General features: G+C 42.1%; 2 protein-coding genes across 3 annotated transcripts in view; one reads left to right on the plus strand and one right to left on the minus strand.

Moving 5' to 3' along the window:
- Positions 1–1,884: 1,884 nt before the first annotated feature.
- On the minus strand, positions 1,885–8,834 carry TRMT5 (tRNA methyltransferase 5). Its single transcript, XM_065635284.1, has 5 exons — positions 8,754–8,834; positions 5,684–6,333; positions 5,216–5,340; positions 2,995–3,649; positions 1,885–2,168 (listed from the first exon to the last, which is right to left on the minus strand). The coding sequence occupies exons 1-5, from the start codon at positions 8,756–8,758 to the stop codon at positions 2,095–2,097; spliced, it is 1,509 nt and encodes a 502-aa protein (XP_065491356.1). The 5' UTR covers positions 8,759–8,834; the 3' UTR covers positions 1,885–2,094.
- A 69-nt stretch (positions 8,835–8,903) lies between these two features.
- Positions 8,904–27,465, plus strand: part of SLC38A6 (solute carrier family 38 member 6) — a 39,699-nt gene continuing 21,137 nt past the window's right edge. For both annotated transcript variants that reach the window (XM_065635285.1, XM_065635287.1), the window contains exons 1-5: positions 8,904–9,059; positions 9,739–9,860; positions 10,607–10,680; positions 15,115–15,167; positions 18,102–18,141. In XM_065635285.1, coding sequence (XP_065491357.1) covers positions 8,943–9,059; positions 9,739–9,860; positions 10,607–10,680; positions 15,115–15,167; positions 18,102–18,141 — 406 coding nt within the window. In that variant the 5' untranslated portion in view covers positions 8,904–8,942. The remainder of the gene's footprint in view (positions 9,060–9,738; positions 9,861–10,606; positions 10,681–15,114; positions 15,168–18,101; positions 18,142–27,465) is intronic.

Raw genomic sequence — 27,465 nt, forward strand, 5'->3', positions numbered from 1 at the left:
TCCCTGGGCAGCCTGTTCCAATGCCTGACAACCCCTTCTGGGAAGAAGTTTTTTCCTACTATCCAATCTGAACCTCCCCTGGTGCAACTTGAGGCCATTTCCTCTCATCCTATCACTTGCTGCTTAGGAGAACAGACCTACAACCTCCTGTCAGGTAGCTGTAGACAGTGATAAGGTCTCCCCTCAGGCTCCTTTTCTTCAGGCTGAACAGCCCCAGTTCCCTCAACCGCTCCTCATCAGACTTGTGCCCTAGACCCCTCACCAGCTTCATTGCCCTTCTCTGAGCTCTTTCCAGTCTCTCAATGTCCCTCTTATGATGATATTCTCAGTTTATAAAGCCTCAGGTCATTGCCCTAATGAATGCAGAACTGCATATGCATATTAACGTGTGTCATTCAAATACACATGCAACTTGTGTGTACCTTGGCTATCATTTGCTATTTCATGTGGAAGGGTTATATGCAAAAGTGGCAACTGCGCAGAAATGTGGAGAACCCCTGGTAATGAGTTCAGTTCATCTGATCCATTGGCTGGCATCTAAACTGAAGTTATGCTGCTGAAATAACAATGGTATTTAATCCTTAAGTGAACAAAACTTCTAAGAACTAAAATCCTTCCCTGCCCTGGGATACTTAAGTCACATGCTGAAAATCAGAGTTATGTAGTTGACTTGCCTGACACAAAAATGGTGATCAAAGCCAGGTTTCTGGGAGCGCAGTAGTGCCAAGACGCCCTAAATTTGGACTGTGAGGCAACGCACGCAGTCGAAGGGACCTGCGGTTTCCAGCAGTACAGACAGATGCATTAGCACAGATCGTAGGGTGACTGCCTCGTTAGGGTGACCATGTCCTTCCAGCACCGTCAATGGCCTTATTGCTCCAGCAGTGTTCTCAGAGGACTCTGAGGAACAAGAGCAGCTTTCAAAAGCACTGCCTGAGGGAAAGGCTGTTACATAGAACCACGAGGAAAACAAATCCATGGGCCTTAGCAGTTGTCTGGGGGAAAACCAAGAGAGCAGGTCGCAGGCCCCAGTGACAAAGCCACAGCAGCAGAACCAGGCAGGGTGACAGACACGGGGTAATAGAGTTGCTAGGAGTGAGCACTGAGCTTGGACAGAAGGAAAATATCTGAAATGAGAAGGGAATCTGAGTTCTCTGTCCAAATAAACTACTTGTGGTTGACATTGCCCAACAATAGTTTGGATGGGTAAGAAAAGGAAATCAAAGGCAGAGGCTTTTTGAATCCCTGCAGGATACAGACACTGCCCCGGGACTGCAGCAGAGGAGCAGGCGGAGAGGCGGGGGGAGCTGGGAGGTGGCGGAGGCCCAGAAGCCACAGACACGGCATTGAGACACGAGACCTGTTCAGCCAGGTACTAGTTTTCAGTCTAGAGCTTTAACGCAAGCATGGACTTAATCCGTGACTGTGCAAACGGCACTAAAGTCCTTCCTGCCTTAATGGTGGGTAAGCACTAAGTTAAGAGTCAATTAATCCCTAACTAAATCTCAGTGTTAAAAAGCATTTACTACTCAAAAGGCTAGGAACAAGTATACATGGCTATTTGGGCCTTTTTGTATCTTGGGTTAAGTTTTTGAAAGGTTATCTTGCTTACACAAGAGCTTGCTTACACCATTTATTCTTAAAACACCGAACCCATTTGTCAAAGAGCATCCAGTGCAGGGGTTATATAAGTCATCTTGCTAGACCTGAAAAATTGTAAAAATCTGTTTTCACCACGAACTGCACATTATCAAAATAACACAGCAGAAAACTATCCTAGTGTGTGTCACTGAATTATCACGAGGCCTGAAACAATAGGGAGCAGAAAAGTACCAAAACACATCTATTACAAAAAAGCAAAGTTTTATTTTTTTGTAGTAACAGCGACTTCAATCTCCTTATTGACCCCACAATTTAAAAAAAAAGGTAAATGCAGGAAGCAAGGCTCACTAAGGAAAGCTGCAACATGCATTACGCATCTCGGCACCTGAGATGGGTAACATAGATATGCTTCAAGTAATTCAAGGGGTAAACCAGAGGTAACCTAAGTATACCTTACACAAACCACTAAAGTAGTTACCATCACTCTCATCTTCAACTCTTCTTCAGCTCCAACTCTTCTTCAGAAACATCTTTGCTGGTACACAGACGTTTAGAGGCTGGGTTTGCTGGAAGGTTAGAAAAAGCAAGTTATTTAACGTACAATAAACAGCCTGAACTAAACCACAAGCCTTAAACACTTAAGGGATTTAAGAGGAAGAGATGAGAGTTAAAATCAGGATTAACAGTCACAAATGAAAACTGTTACAGCAATAATGGGGGGTCTTTACTAAATGCCAAAAGACTTACAAAAAACTTGTGTTGAGCTACATTTTGACATACATCTCAGTGCTACCCAACAATAGCGCAAAAATAAGTTTCATGGCATTAACAGCTTAATCAAAACCTCCTTTGCTCCAGTTCATGTAACTGCAAACTGAAAGCCCCCACCTTTGTCATGCAGTGCAAAGCCCAAGATCACTTGAAACCAACTGCCCTCCACAAGTACTTCAAGAAAAAAAATGACCCATTATATATATTAAACAAAAAACAAATTCAACATCCAAGACCTCTAAGGATATCTATTTCTCGATTAAATTGTACGGAACTGGGTTGTGCTGATGTGGTGACTCCAGACCTAAACTGAGTCTGCGCAAGCACAAGAAGGTCACTTGGAAGAATGTCATTCTACCCTGGGTCAAAATGAAGCTCCAATTCTGAAGTATTTAGCTGGCAGAAACACGTGTTTGACATTGGGTACCCTGTCCTCCCCCTGTACGCGATCTAAGGCGTCCAGGTCTGGTTTATGGCCTGTGGGATGATCCTCTCCAGTCCCACCATTTTTCCTGTGGAGGCTCGTGCTGGGATCAGAGGAGCGGGACACAGCTGCGGCACACGTGCGGGTGCTCACACCCAAACACGGCATCGCTGTCACATTAGAGGTTTGTTCCTTACCCCCATCAGGGCAGGGCCTCTTGTACAGCACGTCTGCTGGAAGCTGGAAGCTGATGCACAGCATCTCCTTGTTGGGCGCGACATTTCTGACCAGGTAGGTAGAACAGCGGCCAGCTAAGGAGGTTCCCAGCGAAGCCTCAGCGCGTTCTTGAATATCTTTGGCCGGGTCGTGGTGTTTGGAGAAACCGTAGCAGTGCACCGTGGGAAGGCGAGTGGCGCTGCACGGCTCTCCGGTGAGGAGATGCCTGAAAACATCTAGAAATTCAATAGCCAAAGCTGGCAAATTCATGACTATATGAAAAGAGGTTTTCTGTCCTTCTTTCAGAAGCGGGAGTTCTTTACTGAGCTCCTCTCTCACTGGCCCCAGGAGGAAGTCCCTGCCATCCATGTTGAACGCTTTGATTTTCTTCTCTACTTTGTTCAGTTTGCAGTTGTGCAGCAACCACTTGTAGGATTCAGGATTGAGATCGTTTGCAAATACCTGGCATTTTTTCTTTGCTGCTGGAATAGCAAAAGGTCCAATCCCGGCAAAGACATCGAAAAGGACATCACCGGGCTTTAAAAGCTCAACAATACGGCCGTGTTCTGTGGAAAGACGTGGGTTCCAGTAGACTTTAGAAAAGTCCAATTCATACGCAATATTATTTTCTTTGACCTGAAAGTCCAGAACATTTGGTTAAGCCTCTGCCTTCAAATTCCACATGTTTAAGCATTTTCAGTAATTAAGACAGCTAAAAACCAAGGTGCTTTATCAAATGGTAATGTGTACATTGACTTTTGTCCCATTTGTAGTTCACATGAATCCTGTAGAAACAGATCTGCTCATCAGAAATAGCCATTAGGAATGTTCCAACTGTCAACCCAGATGGCTGGCTTATGCATGTCTCAATCACCAGGTGGAAATAAAGCAGCAACTTAAAATGACCATAAAAAAAATAAATCTGAGGCTTTTCAAGAGCTTTGTGGCTGGCTGACAACTCCTTTATTGAAAGCAGACCTTGGGAAGACGCCTCAAAGCCTCCTTAGTGGAGTCCACGTAGTAAATAAGCGTCTGAGAATGATACAGCACAAGAATGGCAGCAGTCAGCCAAATTCAAAGCCACAGGAAGCCAACTCTGCAGTTTGAAAAAATACGGTATTTTATCTCTGAAGGTGACAGAGTCTGGAAACCGATCCAAACCCAAACTCTGAGATGACCACTATCTTAAGAACAGACCTAAAAAGGAACAGTATTTAGTCAGATGAGAATGGGATGCAAGATAACACTCGCTTTGCACCGCCACACTTGAATTGTGTGACTCTGAAGTGAAGTAACTTTGGATGCAAGTCACTGCATCATGTGCTTTTCCAGCAAGAAACACTAAAGTGTATCTGTGCTCCTGGGTGTGCAGCTCAGCGGTGAGCCAGCTGTGTGCTTGATGAGCTAATAACAATCTGCGTAATATTTGATTATCACCTCTGCCTTGACGATTCACATGCCTTCTCTGTGCATGTACAGGATGTTCTACCAAGCTATTCAACTTTTTTATTTAGTAATCTAATGTTGTCTCTTCTAAAAGTATAAAACTGGCAACAGTTAGGAATGTTCTTTTTTTTGGTCAAAACAGTGGCCAATTTTCCAGCTAAAGAGGAGAAACCCTACGTGAAGAACACTTGGCAGTTACATAGTGCTTTTCACCTGAAAAATGTCAAAACAGAGGAGAGATGAGGTTTGTCTTGCTGCTGACGGAAAAGGAAAAAGGCATGGGCAAAAACTTGCCTAAGCTGCAAAGCCACTGAGATTTAAAAACACAGTCATACATTCTGTACCACCACTGTACAAGGACTGATGAAATTAAGAAACAGCTTTTTCTTTGATCAAATCACTAAATATTTTGATATATATATTGTTTGAGAAACACCCCTTGCTACAAGTTTGTAATCAGTATCTCTGTAAGAAACCTTCACTTCAGCTGCTTTTTTGTATCGCTGAAATCTCGGCTGTGAACCTGATAAATACTTATCTTCATGATCCCCGTGGTTGTGAGTTTGCTCTTGGCAGGCCAGGAACAAATGAACGTAGATGTAACTGCCAACTCTTGCACTCTAAAAGGAGTGTCGGGAAAGGGCACCGTGCAAAGAAATGGTCTTAATAGCATCTCTCCATCACATTTTTCCAGTAGATGCCTTTGGGTTTTAACATACTAAATTCAAAAGAACAGGGGGGGAAAAAACCCTCTACCTTGGTTACCAGGTTGCTGTCTCCAGCGAGCACTTCCATTTGAAAATTTCTGTACGTGCTGTCAATAATATTGGTTTTATTCACTACACAGGTGATTCCTGGATTCTTGTCAATTATAACCTGGCCTGAAAGAGAGGGCAAAAGATATTCCGGTTAAGGGAATTAAACCTTTTACTGCTCTACAAGAGATATAAATGCTGCTGTTTACAGTTAAATTAACAAAAGTAAGCATGTATTACAACAACGTCCCAAAGCTCAGTGAAGTGAGACCACGAGAGGACTGTGCCTTCCATGCACAGCTACGGCATCGGCACAAGGCTATTGAAAGTCAAAATGTAAAGCAATGAAAAGCGCTCAAAATTTTTCTTTGTACAAGTAATAACTTATCAGTAGAATAATTGTTAAAATATGTTTTAATAACATACAAAATATATGCATTGCTCTTTTGAGAAGAGTTGTTTTACCTACCGATCAAATGCCTGTATGGTAGCTGATGGTCTCTAAGATTCAAATGAGCGATGTGACCAACACGGCTAAATCCCGAGGTGACTTCTTGACCTTCAGGAAGGACAGCTCGTAGGATCTCCTCTGCCTTGAAGTTCTCATAGGTCAGCTCCAAGTTATACTTGGACACCTCAGGACAAACATCAAGCTGTTTTAACACCTCTTGCTCCGATTCTCCCAATGAGAATTCTGGTATTTTATGAGGATCCAAAATAACAAACCTATTGTCCTCATCTTCTGGATCCTCAACCACTCGCTTTAGACCAGGGCGCTGTAGTACCGTATGTTTTAGAGATTTTACCAAAGCATTTACAATTTCTTTCTTGACTTTAAGAGCTGGAACAAGAACTGTCCTTTTAAAAGCTTCTCTGTTGAGCAGTGTCATCCCCCGCACTTCAGGATTGGGTGAATACACTTCTAGATCAGCTTTATCCTCCACAGCTTCAGGCATTGTAAAAAACCTATTTTTTTTAGCTGCTACAAAGAGCCCAGGTATTCTGCCAGAATATTGTGCCAATAGCATCCAAACTGCTGGAAATGATGTATGTGATGCAGCTGTCCTAAAATGATTAGTTTTCAGTAGTCTGGCAGAGTATCCAAATCTCCATAAAGTCCTAGAAGAGAAATTATTCATTTTATAGACATTATGTAATCATTCCATTAAAAAGGCTGCAAATCACATGGATTTGCTGTTCTCTTAAACTAGAATTTCCATCTGTACCAAACAATCCACAATAGTTTAGTAAAACTCTTTATTATAAACGATATACTACAAATTTCTGTCCGTTTGCTAATGAATTTTTAGACCTAAACATTAACTAACTTTAAGCAGTGAGAGAATCCCACCCTGCCAAAATACAATGACCTCTCTTTGTTCAAATAAACGTGATATTAATCCCAGTAAGCCAAATGGAAAAAAGTCTTGATCCTGCTGTTGGATCGCTTCTGCCTCTGATAAAATTCATTACCAAGCAGTAGTTGCTAGACAACAGCTATTAGCAATAGTGGTCATAATCACTCATCAGCAATTTCTGCCTCCTATACCCCCGTGGTAAGGGCTACATGCTCCATAGTGTCTTTTCTCCATGGGCTGCATGCCAAAAAGACCGTGAATTAAACGCAGAATTCCCCTCAAGGTACAGGGAGGCATTAGTAATGTCTGTCCAAGCGACTGAACCCTTCTCCACGGTTCATTCATAGGATGGGGACTTGAAAAATAGCTTTACACTTCTTTAAACGGTTTCCTGCACTAGAGCCAGTCCAAAGGGGCCCAACTTTTCTGATTCTGTATCGGCTGCTCCTCGGCAGGAACCAATGATTCAGGTAGTGTGTGAGGCTGACGTTTCTCCTGACTTCTCAGGAAGTTTGGTTTGAGACTGGGGGTTGACAGGAGAGACGCAAATGAGCTCTGAAAGGAAACTGGTTCTCTCGCCTGCTAGAGACATCTACACCCCGACACACAGGGCTGCCGCCCTCCTTCAGGGTGACAAGAAAAAGAGCTGTGCCTGACCCTGAGCAATGCTGGTCCTGCTCCCCTCTTTCCTCTCCCCAAATCCCAGCTCCTCGCTGGGGCTCCCTACATCTCCCTGCCAGCGCACTTCCCTCAGCCAAGTTTTTGGCAAAGCACACCTTCCTTTCCCCATTGACTCAAAAATAAAAATTGCCTTCTTCACTTTTACAGAGGAGAAGGATTTCATTCAGGGGCAAGAGCATCCCAGGGTTTTTCTCAGGCACTCAGCTTCACCCCGGCTGGAAGCTGCCGGCCTGGTTCAGAATCAGCAAACCCGCAAGACAGAAGCCCCCATGTTGGGGCCGGTCATAGAATCACAGAATGTCCTGAGTTGGAAGGGATCCACAAGGATCATCGAGTCCAACTCCTGTCCCAGCACAGGACAACCCCACAGTTCACACCATGTGTCTGATGGTGTTGTCCAGTTGCTTCTTGTGGCCAAGAAGGTAAATGGTACCTGGGGTGCATTAAGAAGAGTGTGACCAGCAGGTCGAGGGAGGTTGTTCCTCTCCTTCTGCTCTGCCCTGGTGAGGCCACATCTGGAGTATCTGTGTCCAGTTCTGGGCTCCCCAATTTAAGAAGGACAAGGAATTACTGAAGGGAGTCCAGTGAAGGGCTATGAAGATGATGAGGGGTCTGGAGCACCTTTCTTACGAGGAGAGACTGAGAGAGCTGGGGCTGTTCAGCCTTGAGAAGAGAAGGTGAGAGGGGATCTCATCAATGTGATAAATATCTCAAGGGTGGGTGTCAGGCGGATGGACCAGACTCCTTTCAGTGGTGCCCAACGACAGGATGAGGGGCAACGGGCACAGACTGAAGCACAGGAGGTTCCATCTGAATATGAGGAGAAACTTCTTTGCTGTGAGGTGCCAGAGCCTGGACCAGGCTGCCCAGAGAGGTTGTGGAGTCTCCTTCTCTGGAGACATTCAGACCCGCCCGGACCGACCTGTGCGATCTGCTCTGGTGACCCTGCGTTAGCAGGTGGGTTGGACTGGATGATCTCCAGAGGTCCCTTCAGCCCCAGCCAGTTTGTGACTCAGTGACTCTTGAATCCCGCCAGGCCTGTGGCCGCGACCCCTCCCCGCACACACCCCGTGCAGGACGGCCGACCCTTCCCCAGCGCCCCCGGCAGAGCTGCCCGGCCCCGCACCCGGGATCCCCGTCTGCCGCATTCTCCCCTCAGAGCGACCTGAGGTAACGCGGGGCCGGGGGCGCTGCTGACGGGACCCGCTCCGCCCGGCCCGAGCTCCACCAACACCGGCTCCCCCGGGCGGGCCGGAGAAAGGGAAGCGGCCTTCGCCGCGGCGGTGCCGCAGGGCGGGGGCCTCTCCGGGATCCCCTCCCCAAGAGCAGCCCCTCTGGCAGCCGCCGCCTCAGGCCTCACCGCGGCCCGGGCCGCTGGCCGGGCTGTGCAGGCCGGGCTGTGCAGGCCGGGAGGCGGCGGGGCCGGGGCCGCACGGTCCCCCCCCAGGCCTCAGCCGCGCCGTTGCCGCGGCAACCGCTGCCCAAGCCCCCCGCCCTCACCTCATGCCGAGCCCCGCCGCGCGCCGGCGCCTTTCGACGTCATCGCCGTCGCCGTGACGCCGCTCCGTGTGGCCGCGCCGAGGGGAGGGCGGGGCTCGAGCGGCGGCCACGCCCCCTTGTCGGCCACGCCCCCCCGGGCCGGCCCCCGGCGGCGCTGCCTCAGAGCCCAGCGGCGGGGCCGGCGCGGCCATGGAGCGGGGCCCGGGGCAGCGGGGCTGGTACCTGTCCGCCCGCCGGCAGCGGGACGAGGAGGCGGACCAGGACGAGGAGTCCGCCCCGCTGCTGCCGCCACGGCCTTCGGGCTCTGTGCGTGTGAGGGGGCGGCCCGGCGGTGGGGAGGGGAGGGGAGCGCCCTGAGGGGGCTGCGGCCGCGGGGCTGCCCGGGCCCGCTCCGCTCTGCCGGGGGGCGGCGGCGCGGCCGGGTTTGCGTTCCGAGCTCCCCCCGGGCGCTGCGGCTGTCGGGGCGGCCCCCAGGCGGGCTCGGTGGTGAGGAGCGCGGGGGGAGCGGGACCTCGGCGGGGCGGGACCGGGGGCTCCCGGGTCTGACACCCGGCGAGGGCAGCGGGAAGGGCCGGGGCGGGGGAAGCACGGGCGGGAGCGGGGCCTGTGGAGCTGAACGGCTGGTCCTGGAGCTTCTGTGGCTGCGGTTGATGCGGCGAGTGCCCAGGTCCGGGACGCGCTGCCGGTTGCGCTGCCGGCCGCAGGGATAAACCTGCCTTTAGACAGCGCCCTGGCTGCACGGGTTTTGCGCCCCGGCATCACCGCACTCGAAAGTTGTAGCGGTCTTGAGATCCTCCTGGGATGGCATCGTGCTGTTTATACGCATGAGGGGTTGCGTGCTCTTAGAAAATTCTGATTTAGATTAGGGAAGGAAAAATTGACTCTCTCCCCATGCCCCCTACTCCCCCCCTCCCTTTAAATTTCGTCCTATAAAAGACCAAAACCCCTCTCTCACTAATCAAACTTTGTTTTGCCTTTTTCACAGGATACTCCAAGTCGTGGCTCCTCCTTTGGTTTCTCGGTGTTTAATTTAATGAATGCGATCATGGGAAGTGGGATACTCGGCTTATCCTATGCTATGGCCAACACAGGGATCATGGGGTTTAGGTAAGTTTTGGGGTTTTACGTACGCTTATTTTTGAACTCAGCTTGTAGTCTTAAATGGAATGAAACTCAGTTGCTAAGACTCTTTTGCAAAAACTGAGGAAGGAAGAAATAAATAGCATGTACTTTTTAGCATTGTTGGATAATATCTTCCTTCTTTAGTTTAGTCATTCAAATCTGGCCTAACGTAAGTATGGCCCAGACATTGCATTAAATTGCCACATGGTGGCAATTTCTTGGCCATTACTCCTAATAGATGGATATTTATGATTTAAAGCTGCTGTCTCCTTTAGTCCCAGAAATGGGCCTTCTGGAGTAGGATGGCTACGTATCTGAAAAATGTGAATCAGTTTGTGCTTTTGTTCGCACTTCTGCTTGTTGTACATAATAACCTATGGATAATGGGGCCGAGGTTGCCAGAATTGTCACTTTTATCATTTCCTAAGTGTTAGATTCACTTCATTAGAAGATACAGATTTGTTAGTGTAAAGACACTGATGCTTATTGTAATTAATATATTCAATACCCTGTCAGTTATGTGATGTGCTTTGGTGGACGATATAAGCAGCTTTGCGAGTATTGGGAAGGTCAGAGACCATATGAACCACAGTCAGCAGATATGGGCCATAAAATGAGGAAATCCTGTCTCGTGCTAGCTTCTTGCAAAACCAGCATTCTTAAAGATAGAAAGTGCATTGTACTGCAAAAGTGCTTTAATTATGAATATTTTGCCTTTTTTTTTTTTTTAGTGTCTTGCTGCTGATTGTTGCCAGCCTTGCTTCTTACTCTGTGTTTCTTCTGCTCAGTATGTGCACTCAGACTGGTAAGTGCAAAGGATTTATCTTAACAGTGGTGTCTGAAATACTTCCTTACCTATATCACAAAGACGCGATGCAGTGTAATTATTATAATTAACAGCATGTTAACAGCTAGTTGTGTCTGATTCACTGGTGTTGAAATAGTTAACATTTTTAATGATTGCTATTTGCCGCTTAAAAATACAATTTTGAAACTTCTTATGAAAAGTCAGTGCCAAATTGACTGGTTTCTAGATTTTCAGTTCTGTTTTTTTTCCAAATGCCTCTTTCATCTTTCCAAAAAGATAGATCCTGTGTTTCTGCAGCAAAATTATTTTGGTGCTGGCTGGACCACAATACTTCAGTGTGAACTGTTGCTTTCAGCAAAGGCTTAAGAGCAGTAAAATAACAGACTTTTGTTCTACTCGTGGTATCTATTTTGTCTGGTTTGAAATTGATACCTTTCAGGTTTTGTAATTGTATTCGATAATGGAATTCTCATGGCACTTTATAGATGCAGGTTTTTACAGCATTTTTGATACTGTGTGAAAACTCACACCGCAGTCCTTAGAAATCACACTGCTTTGCGAATATTCAAACAGTAGACTCTAATATCTGCAATATAATCTGCTACTGTTTTAATTCTTCCTGCTTTTAATTGTTACTGAAACAATTCACTAGATCTTTGAGTTCTTGTACATAAAGATCACGTTGTAGCAGGAAGTCTTCATTTCTTCCAGTCACCTGGTTATTGTTTCCCTCTCATCTGTTTCCCTCTTTTCAAAGGTGGTGGGAGAAAACTTCCATTCCTTTTCTCACTGGCTTTGTTTTCCATAGCTCGCTTTGGTCTCTCAGATGATTGCTTCCTGATTCTTCTTAGATCTGCTGCTCCTGTCTTCACCTGTTGAGTGATCTTCTTCATACATTCTTAAAAAAATATTCTTCAGAGGTAGGGTTGCTTTTATGGTTGGTATTGCTGGCGGCTTGATGATTCTTTGTTAATTTTTTTTGGTCTGTTGGAGCTCTGTTTACTAGAAAGGAATCAGAGCCTGAAATAAGTAGCTAGAAAGACACAGAAGCAAAAAAGAAAAAAAGGGCTGGCGGGAATGGAGTTATTTTGTTAGGATCTTTCTTTACCTCTTATTTGAGGGTGAAAAGTTCTGTGTTCTATAGGCATTAAGTGGTATTATGTTGTTGTTGTCTAGCAATAATAATTAAAGAGCTCCTTTAAAGAACTACTAGTGAAAGGGGCAAAACTAAGGATTTAAGCTTTTTCAAGTAAGAAAATTTCCATGTTATGAACTCAGAGACCTAAGATACAGGAATGGTTTAATTCCTCAGTTATTGTCCAAAGGTAACATTCCACCTCTAGAAAGCATTTTTTAAATGCACACAACTGAAAGCGAGGAATACTGCAGAAATGACAGGGTGAAGTATTTCTGTTGTCTGAAACTAGCACTTTACAGTTAATAATTAGTTATCACCTCATGTTGACAGATAATAGTAGTACCAGAACTATGTCTGGATAAGTTTGCTGGATTTATGGCCTTTCTGTGTTTTGGGGGAGGTTTGTTGGTTGTGTTTTTGGGTCAGGGGGGTTTTGTTGTTGATTTCGTGTGGGTTTTGTTTGGTGTGTGGTTTGTTTGTTTGTTTTGTTAGTAAGTTTGATCAGTTTTATCTCTGATTATGTTCACTACAATTCCTGTAAAATACTGAAGTAATTTCATGTTAGATAGCATTCCGAGTTTTTCCTTGGAACGCTGTCTTTAAAAAGTGACCTGTTGCACCTTGACAGAGTAAAATCCACATACGTGTTTGCTTCCAAGCTAGATAACTGAACATTTTTCTGTGTAAAACCTACATGCATTTGTGAACAATGTTATAGTATTAAGCTTAATCCATGGCAAGGAATTGGAAAGAAATTTGAGTAGTTTTGTGTTAAAGAATGAGCTAGAAAAAATTTAGAGACTGAAGAAAAAACCCCTTGGAATGTGTTTGTAAACTATTCATTCAGGTATTCAAATTATCAAAGTAATCCTTGGAAAGAGCTGACGTATGAAATACCTTCTGAAAAGGAAGCTCTCATACTAATTCCATTTTAAACTGAAACCAGGATTTATTAAGCACAGGCATTTTAGTTGCATTAAAAAAAAAAAAAAGGCAGTGTCTTTGTTAAATTACGTTGGTCTATACTTTGACAAAATCAAATTATTTGTGTGGACCAACAGGCTTAGCAAAAAAAAAAAATGGCCAAGCATCAAGGGTTAGATTTGGATTAGTTCAGTCAACGTTTTCTCCCGGTGTTGATTCGGTACGATCTACGTTGTTTTGAGGTTTGGGCTCACAAAGGCTGAGCTTACTCTGTAAGGGGAGGAATTGGGAATGTAAGTGGGATGTACTTTGAAGTTTTGTGGCTTTTTTTTCTTTTCATTTTATGAGTTAGTCATGAGTATTGTACTGTATTTGCCAATTTCACTTTGCAGATGATTTCTGTTTCGTGTTAATAAAATAACAAATCAAGCCAAACAGGCAGAACTTGTTTATCTTTAGAGCAGTTGTGCTTAATATTTTGTTCCATATATGCTTGAAATTACAAAAGTAATGTGATGAAGTATTAGGGCTTCCCAGTGTTCACAGGACTAAATTGATTACAGAAACAGAGTTAGTGTAGAAAATATCCCAGGGTTTTATATTGCTGGTTTGGAATGAGGTGGAAAATTTTGTTCTCTTTTTGTTGGTAACTCCTCATACGTATGTGCTGTGTGTTCATTCTCGTGTGGCAAAAACAACTCGCCCCTAAATACGTTTAACGTTTTGCTGCTTTCTTGATGCCATTGGAGATGGCCTTCTAAAATGCTATTTTTTTTTTCTTGGGGTCAACAACTTCATAAGAATAAATTAAGAAAAATCCAGGATAAAATCTAATAAGACATACTTCTTGTTTAATGATACCTGTATATATTATAACTTGTATCAGTGTTCACAGGAGATTAGCCCAGGTTTATGCTGAGAGCTGACTCTGGCTTGCTGAATTTTGTTATTTCGTTTATTTTGTTACGGCGCATTGGTGTCAGTAGTAGAGCGGAATGTGAAACATCACCTTTGGAAAAAAAATCATATGAGAAAAATAATGAAGTTTTGTGGTGTGTTGTTGTTGTGGTTTTTGTTTGGTTTTTTTGTTTGTTTGGTCGGGGGGTTTTTTTGGCTTTTTTTCCCCCTCCCTTTTGGAGCCCAGATCTGATCGCGTGCAGAACTCCAGTGAAATTCAAGCAGTTCGTGGCCTGAGGCCCCGGTCCCGCCATCCGATCCCTGTGAACCGCCCGTGTCCCCAGTCTCGTGTGTCGTTTGCTCCGGTGGGACTTCGCTCAGGTGTGAAGGTCTGGCCCCGGCAGCTCAAATTGTGGGGCCGGGCCCCAAATTGAGACGCGACAGGTGTGGAAGCCGTTGTGTCCCATGTAGGGCTGAGGAAGGGAAAGGAAGGGGTATGGCAACAAAATTACGTGGGTTTGAGATTAGTTTGACATTTGAGGCATTTGCAGCTGCCGGCTATTTTATTATATACTGAGAAAGCGAGTAGTATTTCTCAGAAACTTTCATCTTCTTGGTATCGCTTGAGTTTTTAATAACAAAATACAGAGCAACAGTGAAAAAAAAGGCTTTTTTATGATTTCCTTCCTTCTGAGAAGGGGTTGGTTTGAGTTCCCAGCAATATTAGGAGCGAACTTCAGCTAAAACTCAACAAAAGTGTCCAGGAAACCACAGGCTGTTTTAATGGAATTATGTAAGTCAGGTGCAGGCAAGGACAGGATTTTTTTTTTTTTTTTGCTTTGGTTTTATTTTGGTGTATTTTGTTTTGCTTTTTTAAGAATAGATTTCAACCAGGGAAGGTGTTTACCTACAGGTCTCTTGAAAATAAATAACGCCAAGTTTTTAAAAGGTGGTGATTGATGTTTATATTTGTAGAAAGATAAAAATGGATCCTCTGTTTTCATTTTTAAAAGTGTGCCCTTTTAACAAATAAAATATGGGAATAGCTTATGTCTAATTTAATTTCAGAATTCTTTACCTGTAGTATCACTTGCAAAAATCTTTGGGAGAAGGCAATGTGTTGTTAAAATTTGGTTGGGGTTTTGTGTGTGTGTGTTGGTTTTTTGATTTTGGTGTTTGGTTTTGTTTGTTTGGTGGTGGTTGTTTCGTGTTGTTTTTTTTTTTTCAGTATTAGTATTTTTACTATTAAATTGAGATTCTGGAGAGTCTGTGAATGGTTAAGCATATAGCTGTATTTTGTAGCAGGAGTACAGGCATATATAAAACCTATTTTATAAATAAAAAATACTATAAAATACTCTCTTAATTCTGCCCTGTGTTATGTTCATTTAAAAAGGGGGAAAAGGCCAAGCTGGAGCTTTCAAGTGATTTTGAAGTTAAAAATATTTTAACTTCGTTTTCCTTACTAACAGCTGTCACTTCTTACGAAGACCTTGGCCTGTTTGCTTTTGGATCAACTGGAAAGGTGAGTATTTATTTTTACCTGTGTATTTTTCTTCTTGGTCTCATGCTTGTGATGATACAACTGTTCTTTGCATAGTAAAGAGATATAAATGAAAGATGTAGTGTGATTACTGACATCCTAGTGTACTGAAAAATCTTTTCACTGCCTTTCAGTTACTGTGTCTGGTCTACAGAAGCCCAGACTTTAGTTAACTGTAAAATAGACATTTCTTAAATGCAAGATTTTGTGCCACTTTCCTGTCAATTTGTTCATTTTTAGTTGTATGCACAAATATTTGCTCACTGGCACAGGTTTGTTACAGCCCCATGGTACCTCTGCTGTAAACTGTTAAGAGACAGGTAAGTGATTTGCTGTTGGTGTTCTGGGGTTTAATAGAGATCTCAGATAAGCGTTTTCTTTTCCTGTAGTTTCCACAATAGGAACAAAAATGAGCACATTTAATGCATGTTAATTTTCTTCTTTTGTTTAATAAACTCTTTAGGTGAATGTGTCTTACTTATTATTTTATCTCATGATTAAAAAAACAAACCAAGCCAGCAAACTAACCATTTTTGGTATGAGAGTAATCAGCATGTAAGCCATGTTTTTTTAGTAGTGTGCACTGAATCCATTTTTCCTGGTAGATAATGTTGTCCCGTAGTACTGGCTGCACAGGAGATGCTACTAGTGGATACTGCACATTTAATGTTATGACTTCTATGCTCTGTGTTTCAGTTAAATGATGCTAAAAGGGAATTTTACTACATACAAGTGCGATTTTAGTATTTTACTGAAACAATGTAATTTAACAAAAACTCAGTTGTTCTTAACAGGCTAGAGTCTGATTTCTTCTGTTTTAATGTAACTGAGAATTAAATCTGAGCTATTAGGTGTTTTTAAGACTTCCATTAGTATTAACAAGCAGATATGAGTGTTGTCTGTGAGGATCCATATTTATCGATCACAGATAAGAACTGATCAACCTCAAGAGATAATAAATCTTGATATTAGCAAGGTATGAAATAAAATCATTTTTTATAGGAGCTGTTCTGTACACTTTAACCAGAAGCCATTAGATGCAGAAGTCATAGAAATGTAGAGCTTAAGGATATGTTAAAATATGACTTAGTGTGCCTTTCCTCTGAAGCAGCTAAACTTACATAAACCATTCTTGGTTTGTCTAACCTGTTATTTAAAAGTTTAAATAAAAGAGATTTCACAGCTTCACTATGTAGTCAACATCAGTATTTTTCTCCCTAATATACTTTTTCCTAATTTTCAGTTTAAATAATTTGTGCGTAAAATCATCTGATCTTTTATTTTCAGTGTGCACAGAGAGCACTGTAATATTTCTAGGTTGTGAAGCCGTTGTTTTGATTAATTTTTTTCTGGAGCACTTAATCTTCCTCTCTTGAAGTATCCTTGATATTTATATGCCTCTCTTAAAACTTCCCTGCACAACAGGACACAGTTGACTGACTGAGAGTCAGATAGTGACAAGAAATGTTATCAGTACCTGTGTTTTAGATAGAACATGGCTGGTATTAAATCCCAAAACAAGATTTGCTTTTTATGGGGGTGTTTCACGCTGCCTGTTGTGTCATCCCAAGACGGTTTTCTCTATTTGCAATCTAATAACTCCAAGTCATATATTTATGGCCTAGTACATTGCTTTTAACTGATCTTGTCGTTCTGTAGACTTTTCTAGTTTACCCCAAACATTCTGAATTCTAATCCCACTCCTGAACTCTCATCACCTTAGTCAGGCACACGTATGGTTTTTTTCTTTCCTTTTTACTTTAAAGTAGTAATTTTCCTTCACCCAAGTCGTTTGCTAACAATACAGGCAAACCTTGCTTGATCTGGCCTGTTAGGTTGACAGCAAACTGATGGTAAATGCTCTTGAAGCAGAGGAGTTTTTCAACCTTATTTATGATTTCCTATCAAAAATGTCTCTGCGATTTGTGATGGAGATTTCTTGCTATTGGAAGACTGCTGAATCCCCCTTTCCAAAGGCATGAAGTATTGCTTTCCGTCTATGGCAAATTCCAAGATACCATACTTTTATTTTTTATCTTTGACTGACTTTGAATTTGTTTAAAATCCAATGTGATTTTCTATCTGATCAATTGAAAAAAATGGCAACTCTGCTTTCAGATTTTATTCAAAAGTACCAAATAGTTTTTCTTCTCATAACTGTGGCTTAATTTTTTCCAAGTTGACCTAATGGTATCACTTGTATAGGAAGGTCCTGCTACATCAAGAAGAGCAGTGGGTGAAAAAAACCCCTGTAATATTCTAGATGATCACACTATTTTAGAACTGAACTGCAAAGAAAACACTGGGAAAACTTTAGACGCTTTTAGTTTTTTTTCAGTTAAAGTTAATTCTTTGTATTTGGACAAGTATTTTAATGGCCTGTGATCATTTCTACTTCCATATCAGTCCAGTGTGAGTAATCACAAATGCTGAAGAAAAATAAATGTCTATCTATTTTACTAGTTTAAAATAATAATGATATGCCAGTTAAAAATATTGAGGTTTTTGGAGTGAGGAAGTAGCTTGCACAAATCTCTTCAGTCTCTCTTTTCAGAGATGAATGATCATTTCATTTGTACTCACCTGATGTCAATTAGAATGCACTTAACATGTTTTCAGTGATTTAAAAACCTCATCTGCTGCAGAACAGGCTTCACTCCAACTTATCTTGTTTTGTCATCTTGGGATGAACACATGGTATTTTCAGGGAAATTTTCTGCTTTTGTATTCATTTTAGATTGCGTTGCTTGCCATGTGTTACACTCTTCAGTAAAGAGAAGATGTCCATCCTTTCAGTACTCGTTATCACTTCTACATCTGGTCTGTTTAAGATAATACATATGTGTTTTACGACTGCTATGGACATATGATTTCAGTTATCCTTACCCTTTCTAAAGAAATCAATTTTTTTTATAGGTCCTTGTTGCAACTACAATAATTATCCAGAATATTGGAGGTAAGAAACTTCATATGCTCAATATTAACTGAGCGGGGTATAACTTCTGCAGTCTACAAAGCTCCACGAACACCAAAGGCAATGATTAGATTAAAGTGTTCTTAAGAGACTGATTAAAAGGGCAGAAAACTTGAAGAAAAGCCATATGCGGTCTCGCTAAGGGGAGGTGCTGTAGTTGCAGGGTAGATGGGGGCAATTTGGGGGTTGGGTTTTATCCCCGATGCAGCATCATGGAACATGGGGCGCGTCAATTATAGCTGGCGTTGCTAATTGGAAGGGGCTGAGGAAGCGTAATTGCTGTCGTTCTGTACATTTGCATCTGGTAGCTACATTTTTATCGTATCGTGTTTTGGTTTTTGCTGTTGGAACTTGCTTATGCATTTTAGTGATTTGTGTAACAACTGAATGTTTACTGCGCAATGTGTGTTTTTTATTAGTGGTAGCTTTTTTTTTTTGTTAGTTCAATACCTTGTTTAGTTTGGTTTGCTGGATTTCATCACGTGGGCTGATAATGTGTTGTCATATGCTTGCCTGTCCACTTACCTTATTCATATTTTACCTTCCTTGGTGCATGACAATAAAATAACACTAGCTGTCTTCATATTAAAATAATCACCTAAGCATTTAAACTCTAACTTAGGTGTGTTCAAATACTTGACAGTGGCTACATAGTAATGCCCTTGGAAATGAATTGTCTGAAAGCAGACAGTGTTTAACAGAACTACTTTAATGTTTTGGCTATAAATGTTTCAGATGTTTTCTTTTCAATGATGTAACTGTATGAGAGTTCCCTCCTCGCTGACCCCTACTCCCAAGAAGATACACACGTTCCCATACGTTGCCAGAAGGAAACAGCATTCCAGTGCTTTTCTTCTTTCCTTTACCTGTTGAGTCCAGACAACTTGGTGATTTCTGGTTTTTGTCACTATGTAGGGACCTAGAACTAGATCAAGTAACAGCTTTTATGATAAAATTGAAATATTTTTGTTATACTAAAAGCTCCAATAATAAAAACTACTTAATTGAAACAGTTACAAAACCTGAAGCATTAATTTCGGGCAGGAGTGATCATATTAATTCCAAGATTAAAGATTATTTATTCATACAGGTTTTAGAGGATGTTCTACAGCAATGAACAATTGTTTTAGTTTCCTGTTTGGACCTCTGAATAAGCGGTGCTAAAGGAGGGATACACAGCGCAGGTTCTGGAGACTCTGGGATCATGTACAAGACTCTGTGGTCAAAGGAAACATGACTCTCATTTCTTCCTCATAGCAGTTAATGACCTTCTCTGTGTAATTTTTAATAAAATTCAGCTCAGTAACTCTAAAACTCCAGACTAGTGCATGCTGAATATTCTCTAACTACTGACTCTGTCTTCTCCAGTGGACTTCTCTACCAACAAGTTGGGCCTGCTTTGCCAACCAGTGGTTTTGCGTTTAACTTCTTAAGGAGTAGGTTTTTGCGAGTTGAAATTCTTTTAAGTATTTTTAGTGACCTCATTTTGATGGAAGCTTTCAAAACCCTGTTTTGGTTCTTTTGGTTCCAAGGGCAATATCTTTCATGTAAAAGAACGGTGGTAGTTTGTGCAGCCGGTATGTTTGCCTGCAAAGATCACAGTGCACTGGAAAGAGAAAGCTCGTGTTCCTTCTCTGGATCAGGTAGTGTTAATAGTGCCCAAATCTGCCCCAATCTATGAAGAAAGGTGATCTGTGGAGACAGGAGTTGCAAGTTGGGCCTCCTCGGCACCTTCTCCCATCCAGGAGATGTCGAGCTGTCACAGCCTCAGTATTTGTTCCTGTTTGGGAGCAGGGCTCCCAGCTGTGTTAGTTCTCTCCCAAACAACTGCCTTTGGCAGAGTCCTGCGATGCTGCAGTCCGAGTCAGCAGAGCAGCACTGTGTCAGGAGCCGTCGTTGAGGATGGCAATACTGCAGGCTAACTAGCTCTTGAAAAAAAACCAGTACAAACGGAGGGGTGGAGAATTCTCTTCACGCCTCTCTGAGCCCTAACTCTTGAAGAAATGCATAGGAAGAAAGGAAATTTTCTTGCCTTCCTGGTCCATCTACAGATTTTAAGTGAGGGTGATGAAACTGTGGAGCATAGTTAGGGGCCATGCTGGATTTAAGTGTAAAACTTACCCTTTCCCCTTCCCGCGCGTGGGTAGGTGTTCCCTTATTTTGTTTTTCCGTCCCTTTGAAGGAACCAGCAGCCCCGTGCCTGTTGGGCAGACATCCAGCCTCTATCAACGTCTTTAATTTCAGAGTAAGGCTAAAAATAAAATTGTTTTCTGTTACCCCTTCCATCATCAGACCCGGGCACATTGCATCATACGGTATCTATTTCAGAAGTGATTGGAGAGCATGAGATAATGAATGATGGTTTGCGATTAAAATAAGCAACTCTACTAGTGTTATTGTCACTACCAGCATCTAGTCTGGACTTCTTTTAAAAGTATGGTCTGATCGCTTCTAAAAATAATTTAAGTGCAGAAGTGATTTGCATTCGTTTGTGGTGGAGAGAGGTTTTTAGTAATCATTTCAATATAGTTATGCTTTCCAATTTGTCATCCATGCTTTTTTTTAAAAAGAAAGCTTAAAGTGCAAATTTGAATTTGACATCCTAGTTGCATACACTTCTGGATCTGTGTAGGTAGGGGAGTTGATTTTTCTGCTAGCAGGATACCCAAGGAACAAAGAAAAGATTTTTGTACAGTTACAGGAAAGCAAGTTTGGGCTAAATCTTGAAGCACATCTGTTATTTGTGAAAGAGGCTTAAAAAATTGATTTTGAGTACATTGCTTGGAATTTTAACGTGTCTCTCAACATTATTGATCAACTTTCCATCAGCTTTTTAATAATCTCTTGGAACACTTTATGGTAATCCAAATAACACAAATCCATTTAAATCCGAAGGGTTAACTGAGGATTCATCAGGATGATGCGTTAACTTTGCAATACCAAATGTTAATTGAGGTCGTGTTGAAAAATACTGTGACTTACAGACTTTGTAGAATGTATACAAATTCTTAACTTAGAGTGATTAACTTTGAGAAGGTTTGCTTGGCTTTCTTTATATCAGTATGTCTTTTGTTCTTGCTATCTGGGTATTTGTTAAAAAAGCAAACCCAAAAGGTTGAATGGGATGGCCAGAGCTACTCATTTTTTTTTTTTATATTGTTCTATTTGTCAGTATTTTGGCCTGATCCAGCAACCCTTTGATCTAAATAACTAGTGATTAGTTAATGGGAACCGCCTTGTTCTTGGAGGAGCCCGTTAGCGCGGGTTGCAGAGCGGACACCAGAAGGGAAGCTGTGGAATTGCGTCCTGCCAGGCTGTTATTTCGTTCATCCATTCCTCCCGACCCTTCCCTTTCACCCCACGTCTTTGAAGTGGAGCGATCTTCCAAACGTCCGTTCCTCGCTGCCACGCAGAAGAGAATCTTGAAGGATTTCGGACTTCGCCATGTGCCCGCCAAGATCAGAGAGGGCCCTGGGGGAGGTCGGACGCCTGAAGGTGTAGAAGGACCGAGGGAGTCTGCTGTGGAAAATGCAAAGTTCTGTGGCTCCGCTGGCTCTTTGCGATCCTTCCCAGGAGCGACCGGAGTTGGCCGGAGTCTGCGCTATTGTTTCCGCCGCCTTGTGCTTCTAGGAAGTGATGGATGAGGCGCAGAGGGCCCAAGCCGTGGCTCAGGCGGCGCGCAGCCCTTCCCCCTCTCCTGCCGGGGCCGTTCTGCCAGCTTCCTAGATGTTTTCTGTCGCGGGGAAGGAAAACGGGAATTTCTCCTCCTGGAACTGTCCTCCCTGCGGATGTGACTGCAACCAGGACAGTCGCGTGTCCAAGAGAAAATCGGTAGGAACCTCAAAGCACATGTAGCGAAGTTAGAGAAGGAATTATTTTAGCAAGGCTGGTGGAAAAACGGAGACAAACACAATGAAGTGTTGCACAAGAGCAGCTCTCGGGCTGTTGCCAACACTAACAAACGCTGGGCATTGAGGTCTAGCGGGAGGCGTGCGGAGAGCCCTGCAGTGGATTTCTCTGGGCCGCGGGCTGGTACCAGCCGAAGGTCGGTGCTGCGGGGGGTACGGCCGGTCCCAGGGGCCCTGGGAGCTGCGGTACACAGAAACGTAAATCGAAACTGCTGAGAACATGAGTTTAATTATTTAAAATTTATTAGCAGCGGGATTAAGTGCAACAGTAGAACTTGCACTGTAGCCGTGTAGTGTAGGTGGTCTGTGCGAGGAGGTTTTTTTTGATCAGACTTTTATTTTTATTTTTTTTTCAATTTCTTCCGATAGGCTGAGATACACAAGGGCCTTCTCGTGCTGAGGATCCGTGTGAGTAACTGGCCTGTCTTGGCTTGTACCCAAATGATCCTTGCAGTCGCTCTTTGGAACTAAGCTTCCCAGACAGCTGTCTTAATTTTACAAATAATTATTTGCTTTCTAGTATAAATACAGTTTAATTAAGTGTCATTTCTGTAACTGGTGCTTGCAGATTTTGTTTCAATATTCTGCAGTTAACATGTCCTCAAAGGTACATGGTTTTTGTATTTGTAAAAATAAATAACGAGGAAAAAAGATTGTTCTGTATCCCTGGAGCCTCCTATTATCCTCAGGTCTGCCCGAATGCCATAGGCAGTAAATAGAGGTTACAGGATTAGTTCTGATGGGAGATTCAGTTCTTCAGCTCGATTTTTATGGCCTGTTAATACAGCCAACGTGATGGACAATACACAGAAACCCTGCCGTGAATGTCAGACATGCTAAAGATGTATTTACCTTTGGATGGTTCATATTTTTCAAGCGGCGCGGAGCAGCCGCGCTCCCGCACCCCCCTCTGCTGGTCTGCCTGGGGCCGCCTGCCCGCAGAGCCTCCAACCTTCTGCTTTGGTCCTTCCCCTCCCCTTTTAAACTTTTTTTTTTTGTGAGGTAAACATTGAAATATTTAACTTCTGAATTTGCTTGGGGGGAGTGGGGTGTATGTGTGTTCTCTGTGTGTCAGTATTTTTAAGTGCTGTGCATGGATTAGAAAAACCTGAAAACAAAACTACCTTGTGTCATCAAGTTAACTGGGCATTTTTGTTTTGCAAATTATACCCCCCCCAAGTTTGTCCATTCTGAAATTCAGATTTAAAAGTATTTATAAAATTTGTCTCAAATTTAAATGGAGCCAATTTTTTTTTGAGAATGGGGGGGTGGGTGGGAATATCCTTTTTGTAATCGGAGTACAATACTCTACAACAAACTTTGAAAATAAATGAATGGTGCAAATTATAGAAGAATAAAATACAGCATGTTACGTACTGAGGCCTGCACCGTTAATACCTTAAGCAATTACTGAGCTTCCTTTAAGTATGGAAAATCTGTTTTCAAGCAAACTTGAATGTTTGTTTTCACTGTGCTGTTTGCTTTTGACCTGAGAGCCTAATTATCCTTCCTGATTCAAAGTGAGGATTTCCAGTGCAGAGCTGCCTTAATTAAGGGCAGGTTTGTCAGCTCCTGTACTAATTTAACAATTGATGAACCATGCTCTTGTGTTTTCATATTGCAGTGAATGATCGTTGGAAGATTTTATACTGTCAAGAATATTTATACTGCTTTAAATAAAAAACTCAACAATTCCAACCTGCAGCTATACTTCAAAATAGAATACATGATGAGCTATGTACAAAACATTTAAATTTTATTAGCATAACTGTTCAAATACAGTTAAACTAATGAAGTTAGTTGAACTGCTGCCCATGTGTTCTGTGTGGAATGAGGACTTTTTTTTTTTTTAAGCTTGCTATAGGTCACTTCTAGAGTAATTCAGGTAAAAGCTAAAGTTAGAAGGAAAGGGAAGTGGGGGAACAGAAATTCGCCAGGATGAGTGTCCATAAGCAAAGACGAGCTAAGAAGTTGACAAGCTATTTCTGTTCTCAGAACTTCTCCGTATGAATATTATATCTCCTTTCACACGCTCCATTCTACATCTGTATTTAAAAACAAGTGATGCCAACACTTTTTTTGTTTGTTTTTAAGCCTCTACTAAGAGGAAATATTAAAAGCACTGCATCACGTAACTGGGAGACTTCTTAAAATTGAATATGTGGGGGATTAATTGTAAAATGCAAACAAAAGAGCATGCTCTTAAGGCCATACGATCTGAGGGCTGAAATAGGTGATGGTTTTCAGTGCTATCCATGAACCGTTCCCGAGGTTTCCACAATTCAAATTACGAGGAGCTCCGTGTGATACCGCAGTACTTCAGATCTTGCTATTCCATTCTCATCTCTGTCAGGAAAAACAAGAGCTTGTCTAAAAGCCTCTTTAGTTTCACTTTCTTTCTTGAAATCCTTCCCTGCTTTCCTTTTTAGCTTTGTCACGTTGTTTGGCTTAGGACAGATTCAATTTTAAACAACCTCCATACCAGCAAAGGGAGACAGGAGCCCAAAGGGGTTTGTCGTACTCAGTTGCTGCGAAAGTTCCAGCTTGTTGGGCTGGAGTTTGCAGTGACCGGTCATGTTTATTCCACTATTTCTTTCAGCCTTTAATCTTCTTGGTATTTTGGGAAAAATAGAGAACTTGCTGACTGAACTCTGTAGAGGATGAGAGTTAGAAGTATTTTCATTTATCCTAATTATCTAGAGGCATTTGTGAGGAATCTGTCTTACCTGGTGTTCCCCCAGACAAGAATCAAGATTGCTCTGTTTGCCCTGGCTCCCAAATCAGCACCTCTGATTTTTTTAAGCCAGTGACACAGTCTGTTTTTCCCCAGCCACTGTCTTTTCCCACGTGAAGTTTGGAGGGCAGCTTGGTTCCATTTTTGCACAGTGCTTAATAATTTAAGACATCTTTATAGCGCTCTAATGTGATCAGCTACAGTGGCAGATTAGGAAAAACTAACCAGAAGAGTTAGATTCGGTCCCTTCCGTTAAATGATTTGAAGAGATTTATCGCCAGCCATTTTCTAAGGAAGGAATAAATTGTGTTTACGCATAAGTTTAATGTATGTATTCTCTTGCATCATTGTGGTGGACTTGAGCAATTGATCTTTTCTGGGTAGGGTATTAATTATAAGAAAAAGTTACACTTCTTTTTCTTATAGCCAAAAAGCTATTTGATTTTAAGACTGGGCTACCTCAGAAGAGGTATTTTGAGGACTAGTTTCAAAGCTTGGCTTCCCATTTCTCCAGCAACTGATGTTTTTTCAGGTAGGGGCACGTATGCTCAGTGTTAAACAGTATTGTAGCACAATAAGGGCATTCTGAACAATGGTGTGTATATTTATAGTCTCATATCTCATGGTGACACAACGAGTTACAATAATTAAAGTGTAAAGCAAGTACCCTATTTTGCATTTTACAAACTTTTTTTTTTCCTGCCAAAGAGCTAATACAAAGTTTTCAGAACATGACAAAGTGATTTGTATTTTAAGAATGTAATTTCCTGCTGCTTTCAAGACAGAATAATAGTAATATAATTTTAATTTCTGCTGAATGCTGTTATATGACATTTCTGTGTCCAGGCCTGTAGAGAAGTTCAAACCTGCTTAGTTTTCCATCAAGTAGTTCTGGGTGCATACTGAAAATGATTTAATCGTTTAAAAATAACATACTATATGCAAATTTAGGCCCTGAAAATTAGGAAACGACTGCATGAAGGTTGCTTGTGCAGCTGTAGTTCGGCACTCGTTGCATCTGCATATTGCTAAAGCCTCAGGTTACGTCATTGTGCACCATTTGTTCTCCAGGAAACCTGTCTCATCCAGTGCTAAACATAAATGTCTCATGTTGCATATAGAAGGGGACATGAAGAAAACATCACATTCTTTTTTAATTTAGGGGACGAGGCTGGGTTGCGAGAGCAGTTAAGTTCTGCTCTCTCGTACTGGGGCGAACTCAGAAGGGAACGTTGCTTCTGACACTTACTAATTTTTTTGAACGCTTGCCTTCTAAAGATGAATGTATATTTATTGTAATTTTGGGGTGTGATAAAAGGCGCCTTAAAATTTAGTCAATAAAACGCTGAAATCATTTTCAAAATGACAGCGCGAGTCAATGCTTCAAACGTGGAATAAATCCCAGTACAAGGTTCGCTTTTTGTTGTGTTCCCTGGTGCCACAGTTCAGCCTCGTGACTCTGTAATCTCTGCCTTCCGTTACACATTAAGACTGCCCAGGATAGTTGACATTTAATTTTTATGATATAACTTGACATGGCTTCGGTTGTGGTGGGCATTGGGGAAGTTACGAAAAATTTCATAATTGGAGCAAAGGACCCGTGACTTTTTGTCTGTCATACCATATGCACTTCACTCCTACTTGAGACAATTTTTCCAGTTGCTATGCCCTTTTTCAAGCTTGCTGTTTCGGTTTCAGCTAAAAAAAACAATATTCTTTGCTCTCCGTGGTGTGTTTCGGAGAGTTATACAGTGGTGAGTGTCTTTTCTTTCACGCTGAGTAAAGCTGCAAGGAGCTGTTGCTCGTGAAGAGAATTACAACTGCATTTGAAGAAAAAGCAGGATTTTGACTTAAACTGCATTTAGCATCGGCATCCTGCTCAGGTTTATGTACGAGATTCATGTCTTATTAAGCATCCGGATATAAATAAGATTATGTGTTATTTATTTTCTTCTACAACAAACAAGAAAATATAAACTGGGGGAGAAAATAATATCCTACGATGCGAGATTGTTTCCCATATGCCGGGAGAAAGGAAGAAAGATGCTCACAAATGTTGAGCATGTGCAAGTTCCTTGGTGGGTGATTGGTTCCTTACTTAGGAGTGGAATTCAGTGAAATAGGACTCCTCTTTTAAAAACAAAGAGTAGGCGCGCAACAAAGGATAAGTGATCAAATGATTAGCCAGAGGCTAATAGGAAAGCGAGGGAAGAGTGACAGATTGCAGATTAGGGGGAAATCTGAGCTGGAAATTAATTTGAAGCTTTCTGCAGCTGAGGCTGCAAAAGGACTAATTTTAACATCTTTCCGAAGGACACAAATACGTGAAAATTCTGACTTGCTTCTGTATAAACTATTGTATAATACAAGAAAGAAGGATAATGGGCAAATAGAGTTGAATTGTAATTTAGAGGAATTTTCCTTCTCACCCCCACATTTAATTATTTTAAAATCTGTCTGTGCTTAAGGTGAAATACTCATCTGCCTGTAGCCTAGCGTGAGAAATTGTGTTAATTTACTTACAAATTCTCATAATTTATAAATATGAATTTTGTAAAAATCTCTGTAGTTGAATCTACATTCTGCGTATGCAAACGGGAGAGTAAAATCAGGACAGGAGATAAATACTTCATCGGACACAATCAACAGCTACATGTCAACAGG

The sequence above is a fragment of the Caloenas nicobarica genome, chromosome 5 (genome assembly GCF_036013445.1).
Source record: "Caloenas nicobarica isolate bCalNic1 chromosome 5, bCalNic1.hap1, whole genome shotgun sequence".
Taxonomy (NCBI): Eukaryota; Metazoa; Chordata; class Aves; order Columbiformes; family Columbidae; genus Caloenas; species Caloenas nicobarica.

Coding starts and splice junctions, on each gene's coding strand:
- TRMT5 (XM_065635284.1), bottom strand. Junction 3,650..5,215: donor ACAGCAACCTGGTAACCAAG/GTAGAGGGTTTT, acceptor CTGGACTTTCAG/GTCAAAGAAAATAATATTGC. Junction 2,169..2,994: donor GAGGCCCTGCCCTGATGGGG/GTAAGGAACAAA, acceptor CTAACCTTCCAG/CAAACCCAGCCTCTAAACGT.